Source organism: Curcuma longa, chromosome 2 (genome assembly GCF_044706935.1).
Source record: "Curcuma longa cultivar G26 ecotype Majalengka, Jawa Barat chromosome 2, ITB_CL_G26_1.1, whole genome shotgun sequence".
Taxonomy (NCBI): Eukaryota; Viridiplantae; Streptophyta; class Magnoliopsida; order Zingiberales; family Zingiberaceae; genus Curcuma; species Curcuma longa.
This window is the reverse complement of record NC_133862.1, coordinates 11,968,506-11,988,305: the sequence shown is the minus strand read 5'-3', so window position 1 is coordinate 11,988,305 and position 19,800 is coordinate 11,968,506. Positions and strand designations below refer to the sequence as shown.

General features: G+C 42.4%; 5 protein-coding genes and 1 pseudogene across 5 annotated transcripts; 4 read left to right on the top strand and 2 right to left on the bottom strand.

The window, feature by feature from the left end:
• Positions 1-440: 440 nt before the first annotated feature.
• LOC141820548 (7-deoxyloganetin glucosyltransferase-like) lies at positions 441-2,234 on the top strand (annotated as a pseudogene).
• A 2,705-nt stretch (positions 2,235-4,939) lies between these two features.
• Positions 4,940-6,694, top strand: LOC141821898 (7-deoxyloganetin glucosyltransferase-like). Its single transcript, XM_074709277.1, has 2 exons — positions 4,940-5,496; positions 5,577-6,694. The coding sequence occupies exons 1-2, from the start codon at positions 4,974-4,976 to the stop codon at positions 6,506-6,508; spliced, it is 1,455 nt and encodes a 484-aa protein (XP_074565378.1). The 5' UTR covers positions 4,940-4,973; the 3' UTR covers positions 6,509-6,694.
• Positions 6,695-7,052: 358 nt separating this feature from the next.
• Positions 7,053-10,483, bottom strand: LOC141821743 (annexin Gh1-like). The gene is made up of 5 exons (XM_074709095.1): positions 10,379-10,483; positions 10,138-10,283; positions 9,818-10,036; positions 8,702-8,914; positions 7,053-7,547 (listed from the first exon to the last, which is right to left on the bottom strand). Exons 1-5 carry the CDS (start codon positions 10,452-10,454, stop codon positions 7,251-7,253), a joined length of 951 nt encoding a protein of 316 aa, XP_074565196.1. The 5' UTR covers positions 10,455-10,483; the 3' UTR covers positions 7,053-7,250.
• Positions 10,484-10,911: 428 nt separating this feature from the next.
• Positions 10,912-14,004, top strand: LOC141822094 (cytochrome b-c1 complex subunit 7-2, mitochondrial-like). Its single transcript, XM_074709519.1, has 4 exons — positions 10,912-11,104; positions 11,181-11,338; positions 12,586-12,633; positions 13,707-14,004. Exons 1-4 carry the CDS (start codon positions 11,008-11,010, stop codon positions 13,773-13,775), a joined length of 372 nt encoding a protein of 123 aa, XP_074565620.1. The 5' UTR covers positions 10,912-11,007; the 3' UTR covers positions 13,776-14,004.
• Positions 14,005-14,670: 666 nt separating this feature from the next.
• On the top strand, positions 14,671-18,372 carry LOC141821249 (uncharacterized). Its single transcript, XM_074708655.1, has 3 exons — positions 14,671-15,452; positions 17,407-18,046; positions 18,162-18,372. The coding sequence occupies exons 1-2, from the start codon at positions 14,671-14,673 to the stop codon at positions 18,014-18,016; spliced, it is 1,392 nt and encodes a 463-aa protein (XP_074564756.1). The 3' UTR covers positions 18,017-18,046; positions 18,162-18,372.
• LOC141821251 (putative esterase D14L) lies at positions 18,158-19,174 on the bottom strand. Its single transcript, XM_074708656.1, has 2 exons — positions 18,789-19,174; positions 18,158-18,716 (listed from the first exon to the last, which is right to left on the bottom strand). The coding sequence occupies exons 1-2, from the start codon at positions 19,157-19,159 to the stop codon at positions 18,251-18,253; spliced, it is 837 nt and encodes a 278-aa protein (XP_074564757.1). The 5' UTR covers positions 19,160-19,174; the 3' UTR covers positions 18,158-18,250.
• Between the last annotated feature and the right edge of the window lie 626 nt (positions 19,175-19,800).

The following is a 19,800-nucleotide window of genomic DNA, read 5'->3' as shown; positions in this document are numbered from 1 at the left end:
TTGAAACCACCGATAATTGACTTTTACGATTGATCCATCGTTGTAGCGTGTTATGTTCTATTTGGGTATTCGAACTATTTCAACAAAAGATAGAATCCGTCATCCTAATAGTCTCACACGATCGATCTCATCATCATCTATAAAGAGGTAAATCGAAAAACTAGAATTAACCATGACGAATGAGGATATTACTTCGACTTGGTTGAAATTCGATTTTTATCTATTTTAGAGTATTCGAAATATAGACTAGTCTGATTTATATATAGATAATCATATTTCATATTATTTGTTATAATTTTTTTATTATATAGAAATATATACGTTCGAGTCGAATCTGCCATGAAAAATTCATATAGTGCTGGCTTGGTGTGGTGCTGGTCAAATAAAGCTGCATCATTTGAAATTTTCGTTTTGGTCTTTCATTTTGTTTGCTAATTGCGAAAATGCCTCTTTCGTGGCTTTATATTGAGGTGCAGGCCAGAACAGAGGAGCAAGGACAGAAGGGAGAAGCGTGGCCATGGGTGAAGCTCCGAGTCAGCCGGAGAAGAGGCCTCATGCGGTGTGCATCCCCTACCCTGCTCAGGGCCACGTCACGCCGATGATGAAGCTGGCGAAGCTCCTCCGGTTGTACGGCTTCCGCATCACCTTCGTCAACACCCACTTCAACCACATGCGCCTGCTCCGCTCCGGCGCCATCGTCCCTTCGGATGCTGCCGACCCGGGCTTCCGCTTCGAGTCCATACCCGACGGCCTCCCACCCTCCGAAACCGACGCCACGCAGGATGTCCTCTCCCTCTGCGACTCAATCTCCAAGCACGCGCTCCTGCCATTTCTCGACCTCCTGCGCCGCCTGAACACCGACGGCGGCGACGCGCCGCCGGTCTCCTGCATCGTCTCTGACGGCGTCATGAGCTTCACCTTGGACGCCGCCAGGGAACTCCGCATCCCTGAGGTCGTCTTCTGGACTACCAGCGCCTGCGGCTTCATGGGCTACCTCCAGTACCAACGCCTCATCGACCGCGGCCTCACGCCCCTCAAACGTAATCGAATCTTGTCGTGTCTCTCTCTAAATTTCACAAAAATTAACTAGCAATCAACAATTTTGTTTGTGTGTATGTTTATAGACGAAAGCGACATCACGAACGGATTCTTGGATACTCCGATCGAATGGGTGCCGGGAATGAAGAACATGCGGCTGAGGGACTTCCCGTCCTTCATCCGGACCACCGACCGGGACGACATCTTGCTCAACTACGGCAACCGCGAGGCACAGCGCGCCGCCATCGCCGCAGCGGTAATCTTGAATACTTTCGACGAGCTGGAGGGATCGGTCCTGGAGGCGATGGCGGCGATCCTCCCCCCGATCTATACCGTCGGCCCGCTCTCCTTGCTGCTTCAGCACCACCAGATCCCTGACTCCCTGGCCTCGCTCCGCTCCAACCTTTGGAAGGAGGAGAGCGGATGCTTGGAGTGGCTGGACGGCCGCGCGCCGGGCTCGGTGGTGTACGTCAACTTCGGGAGCAGAACGGTGATGAGCAACGAGCAGCTGGTGGAGTTCGCGTGGGGGCTGGCGGACTCAGAGTACGAGTTCTTGTGGGTGATCCGGCCGGACCTGGTGCGGGGGAACGCGGCGGTGCTGCCGGCGGAGTTCGTGGAGAAGACTCGGGAGCGCGGGATGCTGGCCAGCTGGTGCCCGCAGGAGGAGGTGCTGGGCCACGCCGCCGTGGGAGGGTTTCTGACGCACAGCGGCTGGAACTCGACGCTGGAAAGCATCGTCGGCGGGGTGGCGATGCTGTCGTGGCCCTTCTTCGCGGAGCAGCATACCAACTGCAGGTACGCGTGCACGGAGTGGGGGAACGGGATGGAGATCGACAACAACGTGAGGAGGGAGGAAGTGGAGGGGCTGATAAGGGAGCTGATGGGGAACGGGGAGAAGGGGAGGGAGATGAGGAGGAGGGCGGCTGGGTGGAAAGAGGCGGCGGACAGGGCGGCGCGGCCGGGGGGCTCGTCTTTCCTCAACCTGGCGAGATTGGTCGACCTGCTACGCAACTTCTGAATGAACTCAAACTTCGTCGTTTCCCTCAACAGAAAATAAAGGATTCATGTTATAAAAGGAAACCAATGAAGTGACTAAAAACCAAAATATTTAGGCGACTGTTCGGCCTTTCCTCTGTGTAATTGATGGCTGTCTTTATCTAAAACCTTTTTCTCTTTAATCATTAATAACCTTGAAATTGTCACTCGTACGGTGCTCTGTTAATCATTAATATCAGAATATTACGGATCGCATCGATACGAGATTATGCACTTTTAATAAAAAAAATATGAAAAATTATAGATCTGTATCCAATGGAACATGATTAATTGAAGATCTGGTGATGGATATTTAACAACGCGAGTATTATTTGAATTTATTTTAGAGATCAGTGTAAAATTTTTATAGGATCAAATCATTTCAAAATTAATTAATCTAAAAAAATTAAAAATTTAAATTATAAAAACATATAATAGCCTTGAAATTTATGTCAGAAAATCATTAATAGACTTTCCTTTTATTGTAAGAGCATCGTAGAAGAGTTATAACACTTAAAAAAATATTTAAAAATCACGTGGGACCCACCTCTGCCACATTAACGCGTTTAGAACTTTGAACGCATTCCTGTTGTCACTCCTCCACGTCAGATGGGTTCATGTGATCACTCCTCCAGCTCAGATGGTGAGAGAATAAAAAGGTATTTATTAACGCGCTAATAACGCGCGTTGGAGATGCTCTAGGAGTTGTTAGCTAGTGTGACTTTGTTTTCAACTTAGTTTTTTTGCAAGTGGAAATTGTATTTCTAAATCATTGACTAATTCAAGAACTTGTCCGATCCGTGTGAAGAAGACATCCTTTAGAAATTCACTGTGAGCATTTGCCTAATTTACCTTTGTTGAGAGGTGACGGTGTTCTTCTCCCTTGGGCTCAAGCCACTTCTCTTCCTTTCTCCTTGGAGTTGTGGTTGCGTCCGTCTTTTAGCCGATTGTACCTCGTGGCCTACGAGTCAAAGCACGTTAGCGGGGGTTGGCGTTGCCAATGAAACCCCTCCGATGGTCAAGTTAGTATTGGTCTGAGAGAGGAAGTTCACATGTACGCAAGAGAGTGATTTGAGGGAGAAGAGTAACCTCCGTTTGAGACAAGAAAACTATACCTTCACTTACGTTTGTTGAGCCTTATATAGCCATGAAAATGGAATATCCACGTAGGCTACCACATGAATCCTAAGCGAGTCATGTTGGCAATTACACAAGCAAGGCACGACTAGCCCACTGGCTGCATGAACAAGAGTAGTGTGTTAAAGGAAACAACAGTTGGGTCGTACCTCTAACACTATCGAGTCGTTAGCAAGGTGTCGCTTTCTGTATAGACTACCTTGCTAGGGTCGCTCTCACGTCATTGAATGTTGGAGATTGAATCCAAAGAGAACCCGCTCAACAACGACCCTTCATAGCTTGGGAATCACTATGGTCGTGCGGGTAGAAGAAACCAGGGCCTAGTGGGACCCGATGAATTAGAGGGTGTCGACTGCCACAATGGACCAAGACAAGACGACAACCCGATTGGGGTTATCCAAGCAACATCACATGTTCCCCCTCTAAATCGAACTGAGGAGTGAAATTGAATGAAATCTGATTGAATAAGTATGAGACTGTCAACAGTGATAGGGTGGAAAGAACTCCGCACTCGGGGATATCATTGAATGAATAAGTCTATTACATCATAAGGATTGAAGACGGTCAATTCCACCATGACCAAGGAGAGGAGTTTGATCCCATGATCATGAGGATAATAACAAGAATATCAAGAATACCAAAAGATCAATTCCATCCTGATCAGGAAGAGGAACTCAATTCTATGATTATGAGGATAATAACAAGCATATCAAGACTGATAGAAGAATCCTGCCTCGATTGAAGAGAAGAGCTCGATCTTGTGTTGAGGATAAGTTGGTTGCCTCTCTGTCTCTATGGCCTGATACCAAAATCTTCATAAGATGCACAAGATAATATCCATAATACATCTTTTATGCATGAAGTATGTCTGAATTTCAATCAGATAAAGATCTATTCCATACCATATAATTTCGAAGTTAACTTATACAACTCAATTTCATTGAGTTATATAAAATTCTAGAGTTTCATCACATTAGCTTTATGTTCCTTGTCTCACTGCCTTTGAATGTTTCATATCATTCTTTCTTTAGTCATCCTAGCCAAATTAACTTAGCTCAATTAACAAGACCACAACCTCATTAAATTACAAACTCTATAAGCATCAAGAAGATACATGATCTTTTCCTAATGTACTAAAACACTTAGATTAAGAGAATTACAGTTTGAATCCTGCTCAGAAAGCATTTGCCTATCGTGCGATTATGGGCAGTGAACGTCTGACTCCTAATGCATGACTAATACTTTTTCAAATTTATTCTAGTAATTAATATTTGCCACTTTTTACCTCACCTCATATTTGTTAAAAATTTTAGAGGATAACTCTCAATTTTACTTTTTATAATTCAGATTTTTAATTTTTTATTCCATGATTGATCCAACCCAACAAAAATTTTACATTGACCACAGGATAAATTTACAAAAAATTTATATTGAAGCCATTGACAATTAACTTCCACGATGGATTCATTATTCTAAAGTGTTATGTTCTATTTGTCTGATTTACATAAATAATCATATTTCATATTATTTATTATAATTTTATTTTATTAAATACAAAATATATACGTTCGAGTCCAATCTGCTATAAAAAATTCATATAGTGCTGGCTAGGTGTGATGCCGGTCAATTCAAGCTGTATCAGTTGACATTTTAGTTTGGTCTTTTCATTTTGTTTGCTAATGGCGAAAATGCCTCTTTCTTGGCTTCATATTGAGGTGCAAGCCAGAAGCAGAGGAGCAAGGACAGAAGGGATAAGCGTGGCCATGGGTGACGCTCCGAGTCAGCCGGAGAAGAAGCCTCATGCGGTGTGCATCTCCTTCCCTGCTCAGGGCCACGTCACGCCGATGATGAAGCTGGCGAAGCTCCTCCGGCTCTACGGCTTCCGCATCACCTTCGTCAACACCCACTTCAACCACATGCGCCTGCTCCGCTCCGGCGCCGTCGTCCCTTCGGATGCTGCCGACCCGGGCTTCCGCTTCGAGTCCATCCCCGACGGCCTCCCACCCTCTGAAACCGACGCCACGCAGGATGTCCCCTCCCTCTGTGACTCAATCTCCAAGCACGCGCTCCTGCCGTTTCTCGACCTCCTGCACCGCCTTAACGCCGACGGCGGCGACGCGCCGCCGGTCTCCTGCATCGTCTCCGACGGCTCCATGAGCTTCACTTTGGACGCCGCCAGGGAGCTCCGCATCCCTGAGGTCGTCTTCTGGACTACCAGCGCCTGCGGCTTCATGGGCTACCTCCAGTACCAACGCCTCATCGACCGCGGCCTCACACCCCTCAAACGTAATCGAATCTTGTTATGTCTCTCTCTAAATTTCACAAGAATTACCAAGCAATCAACAATTTTGTGTGTGTGTTGATAGACGAAAGCGACATCACGAACGGATTCTTGGATACTCCGATCGATTGGGTGCCGGGAATGAAGAACATGCGGCTGAGGGACTTCCCGTCCTTCATCCGGACCACCGACCGGGACGACATCATGCTCAAATGCGGAAACCGCGACGCACAGCGCGCCGCCATCGCCGCAGCTGTAATCTTGAATACTTTCGACGAGCTGGAGGGATCGGTCCTGAAGGCGATGGCGGCGATCCTCCCCCCGATTTTCACCGTCGGCCCGCTCTCCTTGCTGCTTCAGCACCACCAGATCCCTGACGCCCTGGCCTCGCTCCGCTCCAACCTTTGGAAGGAGGAGAGCGGGTGCTTGGAGTGGCTGGACGGCCGCGCGCCGGGCTCGGTGGTGTACGTCAACTTCGGGAGCATAACGGTGATGAGCAGCGAGCAGCTGGTGGAGTTCGCGTGGGGACTGGCGGACTCAGAGTACGAGTTCCTGTGGGTGATCCGTCCGGATCTGGTGCAGGGGCACGAGGCGGTGTTGCCGGCGGAGTTCGTGGAGAAGACTCGGAAGCGCGGGATGCTGGCCAGCTGGTGCCCTCAGGAGGAGGTGCTGGGCCACCCCTCTGTGGGAGGGTTTCTGACGCACAGCGGCTGGAACTCGACGCTGGAGAGCATCGTCGGCGGGGTGGCGATGCTGTCGTGGCCCTTCTTCGCGGAGCAGCAGACCAACTGCAGGTACGCGTGCACGGAGTGGGGGAACGGGATGGAGATCGACAGCAACGTGAGGAGGGAGGAAGTGGAGGGGCTGATAAGGGAGCTGATGGGGAACGGGGAGAAGGGGAGGGAGATGAGGAGGAGGGCCGCGGGGTGGAAGGAGGCGGCGGCAAGGGCGGCGCGGCCTGACGGCTCGTCGTTTCTCAACCTGGCGAGATTGGTCGACCTGCTGCGCAACTTCTGAATGCGCTCAATCTTTGTCGTTTCCCAAAACAGAAATAAAGGCTTGTTTATAGAAAGGAAACCAATGCAGTGACAAAAAACTGAAATATTTAGGCGAGTGTTCGGTCATTGTCCTGTGTAATTTGATCGTTGTCTTTATCTAAAACTTTCTTCTCTTTAATCATTAAAATAGCCTTTAAATTTATGACAGAAAATCAAAATAAAAGAGTTAATATAAATCAATTCTCTTGCTCATTTACTTTGACTTTGAGCTCCTGCTAATCCATCTTTCATTAAATTATTAGATAGGACAAAATTCACTAATAGTTCGAGAGTTGACTGTTAGCAAGATGCTGACGTTATAGATTTGTTATTATTCTCGTCGTCGTTTGTGGCCCCCACTGAGTGGATAGATCCTCAAATGATTTTACTACTTGACTCCGTCCACGTGGAGCCAAAATGCACCCTGTGTTTAGGAGAAACATGCCAAGCTTCTTGGCGAATTCAGTACATGCACCCTGTGATCTATACAAAAGATAATTAAAATGCCTTTAACATAGAGGAACTCTTGTGAGGGGCATAATGCTTAGACAAAAGGTAAGGCAAACGACAACAGATCATAGAATACAAATTGCAAAGTTTGATCGAACAGGTACGAAAACAAAAAAGCTATAGCATCTTCGGATTCGCATAGATCACGCCGAACTCTTATTCATGCCTAGCACTAAGTTAGTGCTAGAATTGATAATATAGCGTCCAAAAACTCAGGCATCTCCGTTCCCAATCAATGCGAGCAGGAAATCCTTGTAATCTCGTCTAGTGTCCTTCTGTATCGCGCGATCAAGTGGCACGTTGTTGCGCTTGTAATACAACTCTTTTATTAACCTCATGTCAACTTCAGTTCGTGTAGTTATGATTCTAGTAAGGGCCTCCTCATCTGTACCAATTCTGTTCATTGCAAGACGCATGGCCTTCTCAAAATATCGTTCAGGGCATGTGATGCAGCGTACGATGGCCCTCAGCGCCGAAAGGAACTCATCTTTTGGATCAGACTTCAAGTCCTGAAAACAGTACCTCGCAAGTAATTAGGTTTTTTTATCACTAGAAGTGGAAATTGGCAAAATTTCATCATAATCATCTCAATCAACATTAGAAACTAAAATGCATGTGGCCGCTCTTTGGATCTTGTTATGATAATCACAAAATTTCAACATGCTCTGATTCAACCAGATTTGGTTTCTAGTACCAAAAGGAAATGAGATAGGTCAAAAAGAAGATACAGTCCTATCCACGTGACCTTTACTATAGCCCATGTCAGTTATAAATGAACAAGTTGACTTTGATTCCATTTATGCGCACCAAATTATCACCAGCTTGGACTAGCTCCTAGTTAAATCATGACTAGTTTAAACCAGAGACTTTTTTATTGTAAGAGTTGTTAGCTAGTGTAACCCTGTTTTCAACTTATTTGTTGCAAGTGGAAATTGTATTTCTAAATCATTGACCAATTCAAGAGTTTACTAAAAGTCTCAACTCAATTAAAAATTGCCAGTATGAATAATTATATGAATGAAATTATGACATATGTAAAAGATATTTGTTGTGATGTATCTCTTAAAAAAAGGAACAAGATTAACTTGTGGATGCATATTCTATAGAGATCCTCCTCGTAAAGATCTCTATGAAGGGTGGTTATACACTAATATTAGTATTCTTTATATTATATACAATAATTATCTAATTCAAAGTACAACTATTCCTTATATAACTATCTAAAACCATGATCAAGATCCGATCCATGTGAAGAAGATATCCTTTAGAAAATCTGTATAAGAATTTGCCTAATTTACCTCTTTGAGAGGTAGAAATAGAAATTCAAGTCCGATATCGGCCCCTACTCGTAGGGGCACCAATTCATGGTGGTGTGACTACCATAGTGAAAAAAACATAGAGTACTTCCCATTAAAGTGCATACGAACTAAACAAAACAATTTTGTAGTTCAATCTAAATTGTAACAAGCCCCAAAAGACAGTGATATGGTATTATAACAGTGACCGACTAGCAAAAGAATTAAAAGATTGGAAAAAACAAGAACTTCTACAGAACTATTGATGCTATGTAAACCTAGACAAGATTATTTGACAATGACTAATACAAATTATGTTGGATAGAGTGAGCTCACAACTGGAGTGCTGACTTGCAAGTAAAATGTACCTTGTTGATTGAATTACCGAACTCATTTTTGTAGTCAGTGAATGTTGCAGAAAGTTGTGCTTTGCTCCTCGTAGTAAGGATTCTAATTACTTCTTCATGATTGCAATCGTTATCCTTTATCTTCTGATGCAGTATATTCGCCTCTGACTTTGCCAAGGACATGTTAACTTCAGCTCCTTCATAGCGGTATGAGCTTACAAGTGGTACAAGGAGCTAAGAAACAAATATTCTTCAATTAAGTTACTTGCAAAAGGAAGACTAACATAAAATGACATGCAAGTTTAATTTCTACAAATATCTTATGAATCAAATACAAAAGATACAACAAAATATTTCTTTGGGGTATGTACTCAGGTTGATGACTTATCCAACTATACTTATAGCAAGTTGCAATTCAAGTGAGTCTTTGGTTTGGCCTATAGTGAAAATAGATGTCTAGCGCAAGCGATAATTTAATTTGCATGTAAGAGTCAGAGAAACTAAAACTAGGTGAATCCTTCTCATTTATATTGTATAGGGAAAATTCAAAATGATGTTTATTTCAACCCCGATTGAAATTACAATTATACAACTTCAGTAGTTGCACTTGATTGCTAGTATGCCTGAGGAAATTTAAAAATTACTGACGACCAAGCTCCTGGAAATAGAAGCATTCTATAACCAACATCTGCACTGTCCCAACTCAACTAAATTGTGGGAAAGAAACAACACTGCAGAAGATAATCACATTTTGTCAAGTTTGTTTCCAGTGCCCAATTTGTGTAAAATAAAGTCTTTGTTAAAAAATTATGAACTCCACTATGAGGAAGTTTAAGGCTTTGCTAATGACAGCAATGTATCTTTGACAGACTAAAGCTAACAGAGTATAAAGAATAAACATAGTCCCAATTTGTAAAGAAAATGAAGTCTCCGTTCAAAAATCATGAACTATGAAGAAGTTTAAGATTTTGCTCATTCCATAAATGTATGCAAGTTAGTGTTCTATCTCTTTCTTTGACAGTTAACACTACCAGAGTATAAGGAACAAAAAGAAAAGACAGAATAAATCTAGATCAACAAACAAGAATAGCTCGAATCGAGAAAGGATAAAGCCAGTAATCAGAACAAGGAATTCACTTTTCTGAAATCCCCATGAGTATGCGCAGAAACATCCTCCTCAAGGCTTCGCTTGAATTGAAATTGGTATGACCTCCTGGTTGCAAACAGCTCATCCGCTGTCCTCGCCACCGCTATCTCGATCAATACCCGATCGCTGGGGCTCCATTTCATCGCGGCTTCATTCGCCAGCATAGCGTCCCTCTCCGCTGGCTCCAGCACCCACAGGATCACCGCTTTCTGCGCTCGAACGGAATAAAATCCCACCACAGAAAACAAAGAAAGAGATGGGAAAAAAATAACGAAAAGGAGAATGAATCAGAATGCGTAAACGGGCCGACCTCGAAGTGCCGGGTGAGTTCCTTCTCGAGCGACTTTAGTAGGTCTTCACCGTAGATCTCAGCGTACGCGGTACGGATCTCGCGGCGGTGGCCGGAAGGGCGGTGGGCGAGGACGGAGATGATCAAGCCCTCGTCGGTGCCCCATCCTAGAGATGCACGCGGATCGGATCGATAAGGATCGGAAGCCAAAGTTAACTTTGTTTGGCTTGTGTAAGGCGAAACGAGGAATGAAGGGTCGAACCTTGGAAGGCTTTGTGAAGCTGCTCGCTGTCCTCGGCCGGGGACGGAAGCGAATGGGGAAACGTCAGCGTCGACATCTTCTCAAAGCTTAGCGAATCGCCGGAACTAGAGGGAGGAATTGAAGACGACGACGACGACGACGACGACGACGCGGCCTTTTTATGTCAAGTGGCAGCCGGGCAGGGAACACTCGAAGTTAATGATCTCTACCGTTGAAAAATCGGCACGTGTCAATCCGCTGGCGAGGGCCAGACCTAACGCCAACGGTTCGTGTACGCGGCGAATTGGTGAATGCGATCGTACGGCCGGGCAAGCCTCAACTGTCTAATCTTTATTAAAAAAAAAAGAAAAAACTAAATTAAAAATTTTGGGGAAAAAAAGAAGATTTAAAAGAAAAGTATCTTTAAAAAAATCTTTAAAATTATAATATTTTTAATTATTTTTTGAAAGCAAGTTGAACAGGCTTGGGCCGGATAAGGCCCGTGACAGCATGAAGCTCGGCCCAATTTGTGATCTTCCCCGTGGTTCAGTTCCACCCTAACCGAGAAGATATAGAGGCGGGGGTGGAGACGTGCGGCAACACAGAGGCGATCCAGGTGATCGATCGGTCAGGCATCGCCCGATTTGAGGATGGCGTCTTCGTTTCTGAAGTGGCTCACCGACCCCCGCCGGAACTGGTTTGCGGCTCAGCACTACAAAGCCATCTCCAATCGCCTCAAGAGATATGGTGATCTCATCGATTCTGCTATTGGATTACCGGATTATTTTTCTCGCCCTTCTGAATTAAGATTCTTCTGGTTTAGGGCTGAGATATGAGGATCTGTATGATCCGATGTACGATCTGGACATTAAGGAGGCCCTGAACAGGCTGCCGCGCGAAGTGGTGGACGCCAGGAACCAACGCCTTAAACGTGCGATGGATCTATCCATGAAGCACGAATACCTACCTGAGGATTTGCAGGTTTCGCTTGCTCTTTTTTCTTGTGTTTCGTAAATGATTCTGTGGTTTATGACATTATTGCCTAATTGATTGAGTTTTACGAGACCTCTGGATTTTGGAGGCTGAGTCCTGCAACGGCCGATTATTTATCTTTTTTTTGTGCAATTTTATATTTGCTTTCTTATTCGTCCAATAGAGTAATCGGTATGAGAAAGTGTTTATCTTTGATTACTTAGCTTTATATGATCGTACTTTTGACCTACTTCTCCGGTTTTGACATCTAAACCTTTCAATTTTAACAAATATATCCCATACGTTCTAGGTTAATAACAAATTCTGTCCTATGTTAATGTTCCTTTCCGCTTGCTAAAAGCATGATTTGGCACCTAAATAACATAAGGTAAATTCAATTAATTTGTTACTCCATCACTACTTGAGAAATAATTAAACACTGAAATTTAATAATAAACCCAAAATCTCACATGTTTTTCCTATATGTTGTCTTTTGAAATTGTGATGGTATGATATTTGATTTTGGTTTTATTCATATTGTTTAGGTTGCCATTTCCTTATTTAACTGTGGATGAAAAATTAACAAAAGATGGATTCAGCAGAAAATCAATATTTTGACAAGTTTTTATTTATGATGTCTAGCAGAATGAGATCGATTTGTTAGACTTCTCTTAGGCGTCCATATTTACTTTTGGCTTATGTCTTAATTGAAAAGGCCATTCTTTTATTTCCTTAGAGTTTCTTGTGAACTGGTGATTTAACTATTATTATTAATTGCAGCATCTCAATGTAATTATCAGTTGTGACTTAACATGAATGATTCTGAGATATTTGGGATAGATGTTCCTGATTTTGTCATGTGAGAGTATGCCTTTTTCTACTAGTATGCTGAATGTTATAATATTTATTGTTATAATTATCAGATATGACTCAACATGTATGATTCTAAGATATTTTGGATAATTGGTCGTGATCTTATGTCAAGTGAGAGAATACCCTTTTCTACTAGTATGCTTGTGTATTATAAAGTTCATTGTAATAATTTTAGTTATTGCCCTAAGCAAGTGAAATTTATATTTATTTATTTTTAAGGAGCTTTCCTCCTGGCTATAAAATAACTGCACATGTGTACTTCAACCCGTATTCCATAGAATTGGCAAATGTTCTTCAGACATTATTACTGTGAGATGGAGTAAAACATTTCATCTTTTCTCACTATAGTTTATCACCACGTTAACAATGTCTTTATCTTACAGGCATTGCAGACACCTTTTAGAAGCTATCTCAAAGATATGCTTGCCCTTGTGAGTATTTCTTTTAACCATACATTGGCTGCACTTTGTTCTAAATCCTGCAAATATAGATGTCTGTTTGAAAGTGAATTCTATTACTGAATTGTGATCTGAATTCAGTCATCTCAAAATCAAATGTTAAATTTAAAATCAATATCTTCTTTTGCTGAATCTGTTCTTTACTACTTTAATTTTCTTTTGTTGATACTTTATCTGTTCATTGAGTTGACACATTTTTCTGAATGTTTTGATTCAATTTAACAATAACTATCTATCATTTTCTCAAACTTATAGTAGAGATGGATTCATTAATGTTGATCAAAATATTCTAGGATGTTTTGGGAAAATGTTTCTTTTATTGATATGCATAAGGTTAATCTCTTCGGAATGTTTGCAGAACAGATTTTTTAAATCCCTTTTTAGTTAATCTCTAGACTTGCAAAACAATGATGTATTTCTTCTGTTTCAATATTTTTGGTTCATTAGATTGGTCATTATCATTAAATAATATGCTATCATTTAATATTTTTACTAAAGCAAATTACTTATTTTTACTGCAATCTTAAAACTTTCAGTTCTTGTGATATTCCATTCATAGTACAATCAATCAATGTAATAACTAAATCATGTACCCAGATCTCACTAGACAGTTAGCATGATTCTTGGCTGTTTTAATGAAACGCTTTATGCTAGTGGTTTGTTATTGTCCTGTGCTAGTTTGTGTTATGTTGTATTGAATGGCGCTAGTCTTCGGGTCATAATTGAGTTGGTTACTGCGAGGCAGATTTGTTATAGTGGACAAGGGTCAAATCTCCGAAGCTGAGTTAATGTCCTTTACCATAGATCAATTACAGTTTCTAGATTTACCTCCTTATAGATACTTGTGGATTTGATCATGTGAGACCGGTGGCGAATTTCACCTTTTACTGCATGTTGAATTCAACGGCGTTGATTTTTTCTTCTTTTTCTTTGTTCGTTCGAATCATTAGGTTTGGCAATCACATGCAATGCTAATCTAGGTCGCCCAGTTTATTAAATAATGTGGCTGTACTCTGACAAAAATTTTTTTTTTGGGATTTTGTTAGGTTAAAAAGGAGAGTGCAGAGCGCGAGGCGTTGGGAGCTCTCCCTCTGTATCAGCGCACAATTACTTAAGCCATCCTTCTCTTTCCGTAGCCACTGCTCGCAGAAGCGCAATGAAATAAAATTGCAGCGATTCTTTCCATCAAGTTTTGTTTGATTAACATTACTTTTCACCAGAATGATAATTGAACCTGCCCTTCAATGAATTTCCTATAATTTCCTCTAGTTAATAATATGAATCTTCTCGTGTAAAGAAATGTACCTTTGTTTCATTAGTTAATGAATTGGGCGGTCTTGTGCATCGAGGGTATATCACAAGGTTATCGTCCCGGTATGTTCGTCTCGCGCAGTTTTCAGACGCATTTATGATTTATCCATTGATATCCAACATGTTCTTTTTTTTGTCCAGATGAAATTTGTCACTTCAGCAGTTTCATACATCGATTTCACGATCTTCCTGATTATCTGTGAGGAGGGTATTATTTGACTTTGTTGAGATTTAAATCTTTGTTCTTTTTTGTAAATTTATTTCGTCATAATCATCTCAGTTATATCCGGAAGTCGTCTAACATATTCATTTCACATTGCAGTGTTTATTCATGTCCACCGTTTGTTATTTTTGGAATCCTCTCATTTTGATTTTCTAACAAAAAGAAGCCCAACTCTTATATATATTTATCTCATTATTCATCACTATATTATTTTTTAATTATTTTTTTCTCATTTAAATTTTGAACAATGTACTTGATGATTGTTTTTAAAATTTAAATAAGATAATAATAAAAATAATATCAGAGAATCTATTTTTAATGAAAATAAATAAATAAAATAGAGCGTCTTTTGATAATTTTTTTAAAAAAGGATTTTTGCCCCTTAAAGTGGAAGGGCTCCGTCGTGTCCATTGGACGACGAAGCCAGAACTCCTCCGCTGCTCTCTTCTTATCCGTCGTTTCTCTGTTCAATTTAAATGCTGAGATCCGCCCTCTTCGATCGCGCTCTCTCCTTCTCGTATCGTTCCATTCTCTGCGTCCGCCCTCGTACCCGCTGCAGGGCCTACCTTCTCCGCCGCCCACCAACTGTTTGTGACTATTCCTCATCGGCATCACCGCCGCCGACCTCCGCTTACGTGCATCTCCCCTTCTGCCGCAAGCGCTGTTACTACTGCGACTTCCCCATCGTCGCCCTCGGCTCCTCCGCCCTCCCCGATGCCGACCCCAGAGTCTCCAGCTACGGCCGCCTCCTTCTCCGTGACATTGCCGCCACAGAGCCCCCTGTTTCAGACTCCGACGAACACCCGCCCCTTCAGACCGTGTTCTTCGGCGGAGGCACGCCCTCGCTGGTACCGCCGACCCTCATCTCGTCGATTCTCGACGCGCTGAGTGTGAAATTTTCCTTCTGCGAAAGCCCGGAAGTGTCGATCGAAATGGACCCTGGAACGTTCGACAAGGAGCAGCTGGCGCAGCTGCTTGAGCTGGGAGTGAATCGGGTGTCTCTTGGAGTTCAGGCCTTCCAGGAGGAGCTTCTGAATGCTTGTGGGAGAGCCCATGGCTTGAAGGAGGTCTATGAAGCTATAGAAATGGTCACAAGCTGTCCTGGCCTTCAGAATTGGAGCATGGACCTCATCTCATCCCTGCCTCATCAGACTCGAGATATGTGGGAAGAGAGCTTGAGATGCGCCATTCGCGCTCGGCCTACGCATCTTTCAATCTATGACTTGCAAATCGAACAAGGAACAAAATTTGGGCAATTGTGAGCATTCCTCCTCCTTCATTATTTCATCTTGTTAGATCAATTCTGACTAAGTTGACAAGTTTCCTCAAGGATGAGGAAGACACAAACCATGGTTCACGGATATATGTTAAATCCTAGTATGGATCATCAAACTGATGCAAATAAAGAATTCAATTACTGATAGAAAACTAGGTTTTCATTCTTGTTATAGAAGCATAGAGTTTTATAGTTGACTAAATACTCAAATTTAGATGTCATGATGATATGATTTCCAAACTTCTGTCATTATGGGAAGGCATTTTATGCACAATGCAATCTAAGTATTGTTCACGGTATATTTTCTATACTATCTAAATGACTCAAGAATGTTCTTCAAGGCTACCTGTGAAAAATTTTCCATCCCTGAACCACTGGACTTTAGAGTCTGTAGAAAATTAGGTTTTTCATTCTTGTTATAGAATAGCATGCTTTATAGGTGACAACAAACTCAAATTCAAATGTCATCCTGACATGCTTTCTACTCCAGATTACACCTATATGCCCATATGATAGGATGTTTTATGGAAAAGCACAAAGCATTTTTTTCTGCTTTATCCACAATGCAATTTGAGTAATATGTCATGATATAAATGCTCTATACTAAACTCAAGAATGTTGTTCCTTCCATCTCTAAACCACAAAGTATATTGAGACAGTCACTCTCAGAAAGAGAATACGAGGTCAAGTGGATCCAAATGCATTAAAGTAAAGTTCCTTATAGTTAGACATCTCTTGATAAAAAGAGAGTATAGGTGATATGATTAGTGTTCCATTAACCAAAGACTGAAGTTCAAATGTTTTTTTTTTGAAATATGGTTTCCACATTGGCATCAGGAGTCATATAATGTAGTGTTGCTAGTGGAAGCTTATTTTAAAAGAGATTAGTGCAAAATTTGATCTATTTACCAAAATTGTGAAGATTATCTTTATATTTTTAATGTGTCTATGTTTAATTATCATTAGAAACCTTAAGATTACAGTAATTTCTCTTAAGCATGAATACGATGAAGACATTAGTGTCTGAAGATTTCTCATAATGTTTTAGAGAAATCATAAAGCTCAATGGTTATAAAACAGTTATAATGGTAGACCTCTGATTTGGTTTTATAGAGGTTTGGAAATTTCTCATAGAGTTTTAGAAAAATCATAAAATTGATTTTATGCTGTTTCAGAGAAGTCACTAAGAATGCTTTCTCATATGATTTTAGAGATATCTAGAGATTTTACATGAAGATTTAGAGAAATTATAAAGTAACCATCTCACACAGTATTAGAAAAAGTGATAAGGCTAGATCTCTCATATGAAGATTTCGAGATAACTTATAAAATGTTTATAGAATATAAAGGAATATCTCTCATATGAGTTTTTTTTTCCTTTTATGATTTCTGAGATATATAAATTTCTCTTGAAATTTTAAAGAAATAATGACATTTAGTTTTTCGAATAGTCAACAATAAACTATAAAGATAGGTCTATCAAAATCTCTCATATGGTTTAGAGGGACTTGAAAGTTATTTTTCTCATTAGAATTATGAGAAATGTGAATATATTATATAGTTAAGGAGAGAAACATACTGTGGATCAATAATAAAAATGTACATTGAAATGTTATTTTTCTTCTACATATTCACATTTTATCTATGTTAGTGAAAGGGCACTTATAATTTTGGATCATGCCTCATGGGATCTCTTGCCTGCCATTACGGCATAGGTTGGACCCATATATGGTTATCAGAGGAAAGAAGAGTAAGAGGAAGATCAAACCATGGAGAGAACTCAAGGATGGGGAAGATAAATAATGGAAAACAAACTTGAATAGATTGTCACCAAATAAAAATTTTTGATGTATGTACATTATCTATGTACAACATATCAATCACATACATTATCAGTTTGCTTGATGAAGTAACTTGTTTCAATCTGATAATCCAGGTATTCTCCAGGGGAGTTTCCTTTGCCCACAGAATCACAGTCTGCCCAATTTTACAAGATTGCTTCCCAGATGCTTTCAGAAGCAGGCTATAACCACTATGAGATCAGTAGCTACTGTTTGGATGGGTACGAGTGCAAGCACAATCTTACCTATTGGCTTAACAGATCTTTCTACGGATTCGGTCTAGGATCTGCAAGCTACATAAATGGCATGAGGTTCTCACGGCCAAGAAGATTGAGGGAGTATACAGAATGGGTGCAAAAGTTGGAAGAAGGAACAAAGCATCATGACTTTCAAGTTGACACAAAGGATATGGCGATGGATGTGGTGATGCTATCACTGAGAACTGCAAGAGGTCTCGACTTGAGGAGCTTTGCTAGATCCTTTGGGAGGAGACTAGCACATTCTCTGTGCGAAGCCTTGAGACAGTATGTGGAGAGTGGTCATGTGATTGCCATGGATGATGATAGAAACTTATTGACTTACCATGAATTTGAGTTGAAGACCAGGGAGGAGGATGGAGTTGCATTCATTCGTCTGAGTGATCCTGATGGTTTCCTCTTGTCCAACGAGTTGATATCTATTGCCTTCGGGATCATATCTCCATGACATCCTTCGTCAAACAGCAGCTGTGTAATGGTATATTTCGTGCATGTCATCCACTGAACTAGAATATTGTTTTGATCTAAATAGCATTATATAACTTACTGTTCACTGTTTTGATCTTTTGTTTAACTAAATATTGCTTAATTAGATGAAGCAGGAAGGACACAGAAGCAATCCATGGAAGTCTGCATCACCATCGACTTCAGTTGTTACATAATATTCATGCGAAGGAGCAAATCAAGAGCGACCGTTCCGGCTCTCGCAAGAAATGTCGTAGCGTATGTGCCTGAGCAGAACAGGAACGACAGTGTCAGGAGAGCTGAGCTGCGGGAGGTGGCCTTCGCACGGCATGACTTCCACCACGGACCTGGCCCCGAGGTGGGCGTGCAAGTACTCAGAGACTATGACCGGGACGGCCAGATCCTTGGTGCTCTGCAGTATGTGGCACGGGGTGGTGACGAGGCCCAACAGGCCTCGGACGTCGCTCTGGAAGATCGTCTGCAACACGCTCAGGGCGATGTCTGGGCGAATGTTGAACAGGGTCCTGCTGAATTCTTGCACCGCCACGGAGTCCATGTCCGCGCCCACGAGCAGCGGCGCCCACCCGGACGCCCACGACCTGTAGTTCGACCTCATGGCGTCGAAGAGCTGGTTCAGATCTTCCTGCTCGAAGCCGCCGAAGTAGTCCGCGCAGTTCAAGTACCTGCCCATTTCAGAAGAATATGGAGAAGTGATTTTGGAAGAATGGAAGGTTGAGTTAAAGGGGTGGGCGGACCTGGGGGAGGAGGAGATGAGGATGAGCTTGGAGAAGAAGTCGGGGCGGGAGATGGAGGCGATGGCGCCGATGACGGCGGAGACGGAGTGGCCGACGTAGATGCAGGGCCCCAAGCGGAGGTGGTCGAGGATGGCGAGGAGGTCGAGGGCGTAGCCGTGGAGGGTGGCGTAGCGGTCGAAGTCGAAGTAGTCAGGGTTGGTGGTGCCGGCGCCCATCAGGTCGAACAGCACCACCCGGTAGTCCGCCGCCAGGTGCGGCACCAGGTGCTTCCACACCGACTGGTCCGTCCCGAACCCGTGCGCCAGTACCACCGCCCGCCCTTCCCGCCGGCCCACCACCCTCACGTTGTGCGCCTCCTCCAAAATCCCCATGCCGTTTCTCCTCCCTCCCTCTCGCCTTCTTCTCCCTCAAGCTCTGACTCCGTCCACCATTACGTACCTATTTACATCAGCTGGCGAACTCGAACAAAGTTGTTTCATAAATTAATTGCAAGTTGCGGATTAGCTTTCCATCTTTTGCTTCCCAGGGAATTAAACAATGCCTGCTCTCTTGCCATCGGCAAGGCCGGAACATGATTCCTTCAATACTTAATTCTGCAACGTTGCTGTCAGAATGGAATGCAAAGGCAAACGCTGAGGAGGAGGAACCTCCTCTGTGTTAAAAGATATTGATGTGGAAATTGTCTTACTCGTTGACATCATTGATCGGTAAACTTCCAATTGATTTGTTCTTATTTTTATTTGCCACCAATTTGTCAGTGTCTTGAGAAGAGCCGTGGGGGTCGAGGCACAGAACTGAATTGGTTACAACATAGTAGAATTGTAAAAGTGGATAAGCCATGATATCTTGACAAGATAATGTCTCCACTGGTACTCAGATCAATCGTCACAATGGAGGAGGAGGAAAATATTGTTCCTGACTTCATCGAAATTTGAATTCTTATCCTTTTCTACAAGTCCATGATCATGTCGTAACCAACACAGCTATCCTTAGAGACAGCAAGATATAATCC